The 12,803-nt window shown below is 44.7% G+C and overlaps 1 protein-coding gene across 1 annotated transcript; it reads right to left on the bottom strand.

The window, feature by feature from the left end:
- Window positions 1-2,024: 2,024 nt before the first annotated feature.
- On the bottom strand, window positions 2,025-11,819 carry LOC140715639 (probable G-protein coupled receptor 139). The gene is made up of 2 exons (XM_073028003.1): window positions 11,738-11,819; window positions 2,025-2,923 (listed from the first exon to the last, which is right to left on the bottom strand). Exons 1-2 carry the CDS (start codon window positions 11,817-11,819, stop codon window positions 2,025-2,027), a joined length of 981 nt encoding a protein of 326 aa, XP_072884104.1.
- Between the last annotated feature and the right edge of the window lie 984 nt (window positions 11,820-12,803).

Raw genomic sequence — 12,803 nt, forward strand, 5'->3', positions numbered from 1 at the left:
TTAGTCCTATTATCTCACATCTTATCCTGTTGCTCTTCACATACTTGATAGAATGCCTTAGGGTTTTCCTTAATTCTGTCCGCCAAGGCCTTCTCATGGCGCATTCTGGCTCTCCTACTTTCATTCCTAAGCTCCATCCTGCTAGCTTTATGATCTTCCAGATCTCTGTCCTTACCTAGTTTTTTTGAACATTTCGAAAACTTTTCTTTTCTTCTTGACGAGATTTACAACAGCCTTTGTACACCACGGTTCCTGTACTCTACCATCCTTCTCCTGTCTCATTCGAACGTACCTATGCAGAACTCCTCGCAAATATCCCCTGAATATTTGCCACATTTCTTCCGTACATTCCTCTGAAAACATCTAGTTCTAATGTGTGCTTCCGAGTTCCTGCTTGACAGCCTCATATTTCCACTTACTCTAATTAAACGCTTTCCCAACTAGTCTGTTCCTGTTCCTCTCCAATAATATGTAAATGAAGATAGAATTCTGATCACTATCTCCAAAACGCTCTCACACTGAGAGATCGGACACCTGATCAGGTTCATTTCCCAGTACTAGATCAGGTACAGCCTGTTATCTTGTAGGCTTATCTACATGTTGCGTGAAGAAACCTTCCTGAACGCACCTAACAAACTCCACCGCATCTAAACCTCTTGCTGTATGGAGATACCAATCAGTATTTAGGAAAATGAAATCTCCCACCACGACAACCATGTTATTATCACTCCTTTCCAGAATCTGTCTCCCTATCTGCTCCTCGATGTCCCTGTTGTTATTGGGAGGTCTATAAAAACACCCAGTAGTATTGACCCCTTTCTGTTCTTCACCTCCAACCACAAAGACTTCGGAGACAATCACTCCTCCTTATCTGTATCTCCTTATCTCCTCCTTATCTGTAGCCATTGCACTATCTCTGCTCAACAGCGCCTTTCCCTCTCCTCGTTTGCCTCCCTTCCTGTCCTTTCTGAAGCAACAAAAGCCTGGCACTCGAAGTAACCATTCCCGCCCCTGAGCCATCCTAGTCTCTATAATGTCCACAACATCATAGCTCTAAGTATTGATCCATGCTTTAAGATTTCCGGTTTGTTCATAATACTCCTTGCATTAAAACTGATATATATCAAATCATCGGTCTGAGTGCGTCCGTTCTCTATCACCTGCCTATGCCCCCTTCCACACAGTCGCCAATATTTCTCCATTTGAGAGGCAATCGCCTCTTCCTCCGTCTCTTCAGTCCAGTTCCCAACCCCCAGCAATCTTAATTTAAGCTCACCCCAATAACCTCAGCAAACCTCCTCGCCAGGATATTGGTCCCCCTGTGATTTAAGTGTAACCCGTCCTTTTTCTACACGTCTCACTTGCCCTAAAAAATGACCCAATGATCCAGAAATCTGAATCCCTGTCCTCAGCTTACTCACGCACAACATTCTGTGGAGTTTACAGAGAATTGAGCGAAAATGCAGGCTCACTTTTAACATTTAAGAAAAACGGACACGTCCATGGATGAGAGGTATATAGAGGGAGATAGTCTAGGTGCAGGAAAGGCCTGTTTCAGTGCTGTACTGTTCTATGATTCTAAAAACAAAATGCATCCAGTGAGCGGCAGTTCTACGGGTGAAAACGCCTCATTAATGAGTCGGATCAGAGGACCATGGCCAGATTGGTTCAGGCTGATAGGAAGTCGACAGTAAAACAAATAACTACGCTTTAAAACAAGGCGTGCGGAAGAGGTTCTCCAAACGCATAACACGTTCAAGTGGATGGGCTAGAGCAGCGGAAGACCACGAACAGACACCCAGTGGCCACTTCATTACGTACAGGGGGCGTAGCTAATAAAATGGCCGCTGGGTCTAATCGGTCGGCGCAGTTCCACGTGTTTGGACAAACTCAGCTTTCGGTGGGGTTTGTAGGCTACGGATAGTTCAACAACAGACCACATGTATTTCAGGTACATTTCAGAAACTACGAAGGTGCATAAACACTTATTTGCACACTGCACTAAATTATAGTGAGAATCGTCTTTATTTGAACAATTTTCCGTTCAATGTAAAGAGATATTTCAATCCATTTTTCACCTCATCCCGGAATTTCCTTTGTGACAGAGTATAGATGCACGTGTTGGTGCAGGTACTGATAAACTGGAACATGAACCCGAATTGTTGCCAAATATACACCGGGTTACTCACAGATCGGTCCGTGTAAAAATAATTCTGCGTTTGCCAGTTCATTGAAGAGATTACATAAGGCATCCATAATAAAATAAAGTTTGCTGATAGAGCGAACAATAATATCATTGACTTTCTCCGGTTCTCCCCCTCTGGGTCCTTCTGCTTCTCGTTGCTGCTGCGGAGACCTTGGCGAACCCGGTTTGCTGCTATGATGTGTCGGACTGTCAAGCCGTTGAACAGAAGAATTAAACCAATTGGTAACAGCGGTGTTATGATACTGTCGAGAAGCTCGTACGATTTCCAGAAGGTCCCTGTGGAGTATTCCTGTTTAAGGATGCAACGCCACGGCACATGGTTGATTATGACATAAGGCTCTATCGCGAAGTAAAACGGGACACACCTCGCACAGCTCACTGTGCTGACCACAACGATGATCACCGTCGCCGTCCTTTCGCTGCAGTACATTTTCTGCAATTTCTGACAACAAATTGCGATACAGCGGTCAAAAGTGAAAGCCACCGTGAGCCAGACGGAACAGTCCATGGTGGCGACCCTCAGGACAAGTGCCACGGAGCAAATCGGGGTAATGAGCAGCGTTGTGGAGTAAACGTAGATGTTATTTATCTGCTCCACTCCGGCTGCAATGATCACCACCGTTAGGTCTGCCCCTGCCATCCCCACCAGGTAACGGGTGATGCACTTGGAGAGACCACATTTCCCGCGGGAGAGGATCACAATCGCCATTAAGTTAACTGCAAGGAAAGAACGTAAAAAATGTTAGCTGTAATCATGCCTAAAGTGATTCATTTTTACAAATAACTTTTTGTTTTTGTGCCATGTAAACATGAGCGATCATGGCCTCCATGGTTCTTGTCAACCGTTCCTATAGGAGTGGTTTGTCATTGATTTCTTCTGGGAAATGTCTGTAATAGACACGTGACCCATCCATTATCAATATTCCTCGGAGGTTGACAATCTGGTGTCAGTGGTCGCATAACCAGGATTTGTGATATACACCAGCCGCTCATACCACCATTCACCACCTGCTTCCGTGCCGTCACCCTGATCGAGGTGGGGAGAGAGCTACGCAGATGCTACACGTTGCCCAAGGGTGATCTGCAGGCTAGCGGAGGGAAGGAGCGCCTCACATCCCCTTTTGTAGACACGTACTTCATCTCCCAAACGCCACCCAGCGACACGGCACGTAATGATGATGCTGTTCAGTAAACATACCCTGTAGTCTCCCGAGAAGACCCCCTCTTGGAATCCCGCTAATAACATTACCAAGGACTTGCCAGTTTGTCTCTGTTGCGGCCTCATAAAGCAGTCCATCCTAACATTGGAAGTCCCCACCGGAACAAGTCTGTCTAATTATGAAGAGGTATGTCTAATTGTGAGAGAACCTGTGAAAGATTGTTTGTAAATATCGGCCATAATCAAAGGTTCCAAGCAACACTTGGTCCATTGCATCTGTAAAATAACGTAAATTAGAAGACAAGTAGGTAAAAGCTTTTCAATGTTCAAATCTGTCTGAAGTTAAAAAATAAAACTATGTTATTGGATGTAATAGAGCAACAATACGCGCGCGCGCGCACACACACACACACACACACACACACACACACACACACACACACACACACACACACACACACACACACACACACACACACACACACACACACACACGAATGTCTCTTCTAAAAGAAAAGCATTGATGCAGCCAACGGACATTACGTACCAACAGCTTCGGATTACTCTGCAATAAATCGCACTCCTCAATAAACAGTATAAAATAATTTTAATGTAACATATTGAGCTCCTCAGAAGAGACGGTGCTCAGGCCATTTGCTGACAAGATACGGAAAGTCGTTGTCGCTTAATTACTGGCAACAATGACGACATGCACGCGAACCTAATGGATACACTTGATTCGGAAAAAAAGCACTGTACATCAAATAGGTGAACAAATCGAGAAAAGTTGCTAATGCTTTGAACCCGAGAGGTTGTGAAACAGAAATACTAATCGCGTGACGAATCATCTATGTTGTGTATCACGGTGGAACTTCAATACTGCACGCGGTGCAGCAGGAAGATAGAACGGGAGAAATACCGCTCGGCTCCACTTTCTTACCCGAGACACCAACCACTACCAGCACAGGATAGAAAACTCTAGCCGTGTAGTAAATTGCTGGATATCCCATTGTCGATGTGAAGCATGCAGCCGTTGCTCAGAAAGTTTCAGCTACCCCTGTTTACTTCACGCAGCAGATCGGACTGCTGAGTACTTATAGAAATAGGAATTCCACCGAGGCAATTAGTGCGACCACCATCTTACTGACATCAGTAACAGTCCACTGAACAAACATACTGTCATCTATTTTTATGCATGGTGTCTCTGTGTGCAATAAGCATCTATCCTCAAGGAATATTATAAAATATATTTTGATGTAATTTATTAATCTCTACATAAGAAAAAGGTGCATATGGCATTTCTGTGACAAGGCTCCAGCTGCTTGAACTAAACGCAGCTTATTATTTAAAAGACGGCAAAGAATTAGCAAGGACCGTTATAAAACTATGAAAAGTAGTTAGTTCCATAGTTAAAATGAAGAAACTGCCTTCTTGGAGGGTAGGGCATTTATTAGTATCGTTATACCACGCGAGACAATAGTCAAAACGGGTGGTATTTCACTTTAGTCCATTTACCGATCCTTCACTGCGTCAGTACCTTCATACAGTTACTGGAATCTTCCGTGTTGAATACAGGGAGACTGTTTCACCAGAAAGAAACTAGCTGGGGTTTACAGGAAGGCTAGAGGGCTGGGGAGTGGAGATGATCGGTAGATTAATTAGTCATTGTGAATTGTCCCGTGAAGAGGCTAGGGTGAAAGTGAGGGAATTGCTGGGCGGCGTCTCTCAAAGGACCGGAAGGGCATGCTTCACGCTGTATATCTCAATAAATAAATAAAATTATAAGGTCATGTTTCAATATTTGTTATTTATTTGTTATTATTTTGTTCTCCTGTTGTTGTAATTTGCACAATCTGTTGTCTTTTGCACATTGGTCATTCGCCAGTCCCTGTTCTTCTGCGGGTTCTCATTGTTTCTTTCTTTGCGATATATTTAGAGATATAGCGTGGAACAGGTCTTTCCGACGAATGATCCGCGGGCCCAGCAACCCGCCCATTTCACACCAGCCTCATCACAGGACAATATACAATTTACAGTGAGAGTAATGGATAGTTAAACTAAGGCTGGCCTTGTGCGATCAATGTTTGGGTGAGAGGTCAGCATCTAAATTAAACCAGAGGGTTTAATCTTTTCTCTTTAGTTGGAGGGCGCCACAGAGTCAAAGGTAAGCCCAGCAGAGAAACAGGCCCTTCGATTTATCTACCCCGTGCCGAGCCATTTAAACTACCTACTCCCATCGATCGGCACCGGGACCACAGCCCTCCGTAGCCCTACCATCCATGTACCTATCCAACCTTCTCTTCAACGTTGAAATCGAGCTCGCATGCAACAGGTGCTCTGGTAGATTGTTCCGCACTCCGACCACCCTCTGAATGATGTCGTTGCCCCTCAGGACCCCCTTAAAATTCTCACCTTTCACCCTAAACCCATGACCTCTAGTTGTAGTCCAACCCTACCTCAGTGGAACAGGTGTGTGTGTGTGTGTGTGTGTGTGTGTGTGTGTGTGTGTGTGTGTGTGTGTGTGTGTGTGTGTGTGTGTGTGTGTGTGTGTGCGTGCGTGCGTGCGTGCGCGCGCGCGTGCGTTATCATACATCAGTCTTCATTACCTTTGGAGAAATTTCGCTATTCCTTTCCCGATGAACTTCTGTCAGGACATTACGTCTCTTTCATCACGTGACATACTAACCTTAACGACTTCCAGGTGACCCGTTTATAGACTGCCACAGATCTAATAGCTGTGTCACGTTGCCGTGGTGGAGAGGCGTGTCAGTTCTTGAGGTTCCGAGATCAATGCCGTGAGGATATTACCCATCTGGTGATTAGCTCCCGGCAGGGTCACACGTGGTTCCAGACAAAGTCTGATCCAACAAAAACCTCAAGGCCGGAGCCTGCTGAAGATGATGTCGCAACGGCAGTGAAGGTGGAGGAACGCTGAAGTAAAGAGTTCCCTTCGGCCGGCATGGTCCCCGTCGTGTTTCCTTTCAATGCACTGGGTCCTGACCGCGATCGGACAAGGACAGGGTGGGTGCCCGTTCATCAGCCTCCCCATGTTAAGCAGAGTCACGTAAATGCGTTCTCTATTCAGACAATCCACCCGAATATCCCGGTTATGTGGTTCTCAGAACGGCTTCTATAGCCACTTGTGTAACAAAAATAGACAATTGATTGATTAATTGATTGATATATTTAACTATTTATTTACTTGTCTGTTTATTTATTTATTATTCATTATTTTCTATCTATTCACATAGCTACCTAATTATCCACCTATCTATTGTGGGAGGAAACCGGAGCACCTGGAGGAAAGTTAAGCGGTGACGTGGTGAAAGTACATACTTCTTACAGGCAGTGGCAGGAATTAGCCCTGGGGCGCTGGTTCTGTAAGGCATTCTGCTAGCCACTACACTACGGAGCTGGGTGTCACAGGGCTGCATCATACTCGACTCAAGTGATGCTTTCCGTACAATAACGACTACCAAGTGTATTTGAACGCCCACCAAGGTTAAACGTACTCGTATCTCCGCTACTTCACTGTCAATGGCTGAGAGTGCTCTCGGGGCAGCAATGTCGGGCACCATGGTAGCTATTAGTCCGAGATGCTCGGGTTGCGTTTCTAAACTGGGAAAAGACCAAATTTGAAGAAAAATCTTGTATTGGGACCAGTTGTTCTCTGGCAAGGATGTTATTGGTAAGTGGGAGGCCTTCAAAGGAGAAATTTTGAGAGTACAGAGTTTGTATGTTGCTGTCAGCATTAAAGACAAATTGAATAGGAATAAGGAACCTTGGTTCTCGAGGGATATTGGAACTCTGCTAAAGAAGAAGAGAGAGATGTATAACATGTATAGGCAACAGGGAGAAAACAAGATGCTTGAGGAGTATAAAAAGTACAAAAAATACTTAAGAAAGAAATCAGGAGGGCTAAAAGAAGACATGAGGTTGCTTTGGCAGTCAAGGTGAAGGATAATCCTAAGAGCTTCTACAGGTATATTAAGAGCAAAAGGATAGTTAGGGATAAAATTGGTCCTCTTGAAGATCAGAGTGGTCGGCTGTGCATGGATCCAAAAGAAATGGGGGAGATCTTAAATGGTTTTTTTTGCATCTGTTTTTTCTAAGGAAACTGGTATGGAATTAATGGAATTAAGACAAACAGGGAGTGAGGTCATGGAACCTATACAGATTGAAGAGGAGGAGGTGCTTGCTGTCTTGAGGCAAATCAGAGTAGATAAATCCCCAGGACCTGACAGAGTATTCCCTCGGAACTTGAAGGAGACTAGTATTCAAATTGGAGGGGCCCTGGCAGATATATTTAAAATATCTGTATCTACGGGTGAGGTGCCGGAGGATTGGAGGATAGCTCATGTTTTTCCCTTGTTTAAAAAAAGGTTCTAAAAGTAATCCGGGAAATTACAGGCCGGTAGGTTTGACGTCAGTATTAGGTAAATTATTATAAGGAGTACTAAGTGATAGGATCGACAAGTATTCGGATAGACAGGGACCTATTAGGGAGAGTCAACGTAGTTTTGTGCGTGATAGGTCGTTTTTAACCAATCTATTGGAGTTCTTCGAGGAGGTTACCAGGAAAGTGGATGAAGGGAAGGCAGTGAATGTTATCTATACGGACTTCAGTAAGGCCTTTGAAAAGTTCCCGCATGGGAGATCAGTTAGGAACGTTCAGTCGCTAGGTTTACATGGTGACGTAGTAAATTGGATTAGGCATTGGCTCAATGGGAGAAGCCAGAGAGTGGTAGTGGAGGATTGTTTCCCTGAGTGGAGGCCTGTGACTAGAGGTGTGCCGCAGGCATAAGTGCTGGGACCATTGTTATTTGTCATCTATATCAATGATATGGATGATGATGTGGTAAATTGGATCAGCAAATTTCAGATTCAGATTCAGATTCAGTTTATTGTCATTTAGAAACCACAAATGCAATGCCGTTAAAAATATTCCTCCAGAATGATATCACAAAAGCATATGACAAAACAGACTACACCAGAAAAGCCACATAACGTTTGGCAATCCCCAATCCAGAGTCCGGAGAGGCTGCTGCGTATTAACATCGCGCTACCATCTTAGCGCGTTCCCCGGAATGGAGCTCCAAATCCACCAGATAAACAAGACCAAAAACTAAAGCTCAAGACCTGCACAAAACCACATAGTTACAACAGTGCAAACAATAGCATAATTGATAAAAAAAAAAACAGACCATGGGCACAGTAAAAATAGTCCAAAGATGTTAAAGGACTGTAAGTTCAGAAGAAAGCACCACACAGTTTCCACAAGTCCCCAGGGTCCCGACAGACTCGCCATCCCACGCCGGCGGCAGAAGGGAATACCCCCGCTATGGACTTCCACGGCGCCGCCCGACTCAGCCTCGCAGACGCAGCACACAATGAAAGCTCCGTCGAAATTTGCTGATGATACAAAGGTTGGAGGTGTAGTGGACAGTGAGGAAGGTTTTCAAAGCTTGCAGAGGGATTTGGGCCAGCTAGAAAAATGGGCTGAAAAATGACGGATGGAGTTTAATGCAGACATGTGATAGTGTTACGTACCCGTGGGTATCTTGTACTTGTCACGTGACAGTGGTGTTGAAGCTATACTGGACCTAAGGTAATGGTCTTGTGATGGTGGAGTGACGTCATTTCCCCGCCAGTAGAGGTCATGTGACTGTTTTTCAACAGGGTATAAACAGAGGACCCCCTCCTTGTGAAGAGGGGCAGTTCGTGGCTGGATTTGCCATTTTGACTCCATGCTACTGCGTGGTCCAATATTATGACGCAGATTCGTTGAAAGGTGGAGTTTTATTTTCTGCCTAAAGTTTAAAAGTTCATTGCCGGCAGTTTCTTTATAACACTGCCAGTTAAAAATCAGTGGAGAGTGAAGATCGGAGTTCGGAAGCTAAAAGATCGAGGAAAGTCGATTTCGATGGTGAAACAGGTTCGACCTTGTTTGATCCTCGTTCAGAAGGAATTCGTTGGCCGCGCCCGTGTTAGCCACTGCGATAAGAGCAGAATAGGTTTGGTGCACAGTTTCGTCAAGGAAAGGTCAGTACCTTTAAGCCGTTTCATTTTCATCTTCGTACATTCTCCGGGAAAAGTATAGTTCGACTGGGAACCGCAACAACACGACGTGAAAGGGAATTTAAATCGTCTGTAAAAAGTCTCTCCTTCAATGGAGCACAGCAGCTGATTTCCGGTTGCGTTAGTCGTTTGTTTACTTTTGGGGCTTGTTTTTCAGAGTTTAATAAATGTTTTATTTGTTATAAACAAAAACCCTGCCTCACTCATATATTTATTGTTGCTGAATCCGTAACAGTGAGGTATTGGACTTTGGAATGATAAACCAAGGTAGAACATAGAAAGTAAATGGTAGGACAGTGCGGAGTACAGTAGAACAGAGTGATCTGGGAGTACAGATACATAATTCCCTAAAAGCGGCGTCACAGGTAGATAGGGTCGTAAAGATAGCTTTGGGTACATTGGCCTTTATAAATCAAGGTATTGAGTCTAAGAGTTGGAATGTTATAGTGAAGTTCTAAAAGATATTGGTGAGGCCGAATTGGGAATGCTGTGAGCAGTTTTTGTCACCTAATTACAGGAAAGATATTAATAAGGTTGAAAGATTGCAGAGAAGGTTTTTTAAAGGATGATGCCGGGACTTGAGAAACTGAGTTACAGGGAAAGGTTGAATAGGTTGGTACTTTATTCCCTGGAGCGTAGATGAATGAGGGGAGATTTGATAGAGTTATATAAAATTATGATGGGCGTAGACGGAGTGAACGCAAGCAGGCTCTATCCACTGAGGGTACGGGAGAAAAAAAACCCAGAGGACGTAGGTTAAGGGTGAAGGGGGAAAAGTTTAAAGGGAACATGGGTGGGGTCTTCTTCATAGACGGTGATGCGAGTGTGGAATGAGCTGCCAGATGAAGTGGTAAATGCGGGCTCAGTTTTAACATTTAAGGAGAAATTGGGCAGGTACATGGATGAGAGGGGTATGGAGGGATATGGGCTGGTGCAAGTCAGTGGGACTAGGCAGAAAAATGGTTCGGCACAGCTAAGAAAGGCCGATGGGCCGGTTTCTGTGCTGTAATGTTCTGTGGTTCAATGTTTCTATGGTACTCTATCGAGACCTTTCAATTTTCGACGGGTTTCAATGAGCTCACCCCTTCTTTCTTCTAAATTCCAGTGAGCAGAGGCCTAGAGTAATCAAACTCTTCCCTTACTACGAGATTTTCAATCCACTTCAACGTCAGCGCATCCTTTCTAAGGTCAGGAGCCCTATACTGCCCACAGTACTCCAAGTAGGACCTTACCAGCTCTTTATAAAACCCGAACTTTACATCCTCACTTTTGTAATTTCAGTCCTCTCGAGTTGCCCTGAGTAATCTCACTTGCCCTCCTCACCACCGACTCAACTTACAAGTTAACCTTATTGTACTGGGGATAGGTTTTGGAATTGTGTGCACCTCTTGCTTATGATCCTTTCGCATCTTGCCAAACTACTAATCATATTGATTGTGTATTGTCGTGCAGTTCATTATGACACTAGCTGAAGGGAGAAGTTGGACAACTGCAGCTCCAGGCACCTCGAAATGTAGGAGTTATTACTAATATGAAACCCGCAGTATCATAACCCAATTCATCAACATGCATATTTTTTTGTCATTAGTGCAGTTTCAATATAGTACTTAACCCTCTTGTGTATCATGTAGCAATGCGTGTCGGGATCTACCGAAGGAGATCTAAAGCGCTTCATTCCTACGCTATACTGTAGGCGACCATTGGACAAGATCTTGCACCTGTTTAGCCACCCCCCCCCCCCCAAACCCCGATTAAGGTCACGTGAAGCCATGAGCGCAGGTGGTGGATGGTTGTATTAAGTGGTTTGAGAGGCTGGTCTTGACTAGCCTGAACTCCTGCCTCAGCAAGGACTCGAACCCGTTGTATTTTGCCTATCGACACAACAGGTCAACGGCAGACGGAATCTCAATGGATCTCCACACGGCTTTAGACCACCTGGACAACACAAACACCTACAGTATGTCAGGATGCTGTTCATCGACTACAGCTCAGCATTTAAAAATTATTGTATCTCTCGCTTCGGCTAGCGGCTTAATATAGCGGGTGATCACCCCTGACCCGGCCAAACTAAAATAATCTCCTTTGGGCAGATGAAGCACGTTGTATCGCCTGTTACAAATCAGTACCCCGAAATAGCAAACAGTACACAATATGCAATTAAACGATTAAGCTTTATAATTTTTTACTTTGACTATATGGTTAGTAAAGTAAACGAAAAGAAAGAAAAAAGGGCCCATTCTTATGAAACAGTCTATTGCTCAATGTTGGAGCTCACTGATAAGCCATTCGTATACCATCGACCTCCTCCGTTCGTTGCTGCCCTTCGGACACTGGCTCGAAGTCCACTCCGTCCAGCGGTCTGCAAACCTCCTCCATTTGCGTCTTCTCTCTTCATCGCTTCCCAGCAAAAGACCGCGAAAATCTCTCTTCCAAACTCAACAAATCTCTCTTACAGTCTCTCTATTCATAACCAAAAACACTGCTGCTACAGAGAAACTACTACATTATCAGTGAAATCTTATAGCATGTTCCACAACATTCCCACAATCCTGATTGAAAAGTTGCAGAACCTGGGCCTGTGCACCCCCCTTTACAATTGGATTCTCGAAGACCACAATCTGTGCGGATTTGTGATAGCATTTCCTCCTCGCTGACGATCAACACTGGTGCACCTCAGGAGTGTGTGCTTAGCCACTGCTCTACTCTCTATATACACATGGCTGTGTGGCTCGGCATAGCTCAAATACAATCCATAAATTTGCTGACGATACAACCATTGTTGGTAGAATCTCAGATGGTGACGAGAGGGGGTACAGGATTGAGATATGCTAATGAGTGGAGTGGTGCCGTAGTAATAACTCAACGTCAGTAAGACGAAAGAGCTGATTGTGGAATTCAGGAAGGGTAAGACGAAGGAAAACTTACAATTCCTCATAGAGGGATCAGAGATGGAGAGAGAGAGCAGTTTCAAATTCCTGGGTGTCAAGATCTCTGAGTATCTAACCTGGTCCCAACATATCGATGTAGTTATAAAGAAGGTATGGCATCGGCTATACATCATTAGAAGTTTGAAGAGATTTGACTCAAAAACCACTATAGATGTACCGTGAGAGCATTCTGACAGGCTGCATCACTGTTTGGTATAGCGAGTGGTGGGGTGTGGCGGGGGTGGGGGGGGGCGGCGTGTGGTTATTGCACAGCCGAAAGAAGCTGCAGAGGGTTGAACATCTAGTCACCTCCATCTTGGGTACCAGCCTACAGAGTACCCAGAACGTCTTCAGGGAGCGGCGTCTCAGAGAAGCAGCCTCCATTATTAAGGACTCCAGCTCCCAGGGAATGCCCTTTTCTCGCTGTTACCAT

This window comes from Hemitrygon akajei, chromosome 24, assembly GCF_048418815.1.
Source record: "Hemitrygon akajei chromosome 24, sHemAka1.3, whole genome shotgun sequence".
In the NCBI taxonomy this organism is placed as follows: domain Eukaryota; kingdom Metazoa; phylum Chordata; class Chondrichthyes; order Myliobatiformes; family Dasyatidae; genus Hemitrygon; species Hemitrygon akajei.

Excerpts from the sequence above, each read along its gene's own strand:
- LOC140715639 (XM_073028003.1), bottom strand. The coding sequence starts at position 11,819 with ATGGAGGAGGTTTGCAGACCGCTGGACGGAGTGGACTTCGAGCCAGTG. Across the intron at positions 2,924-11,737 it reads ACGAACGGAGGAGGTCGATG|TTAACTTAATGGCGATTGTG; the intron begins GTATACGAATGG and ends CTTTCCTTGCAG.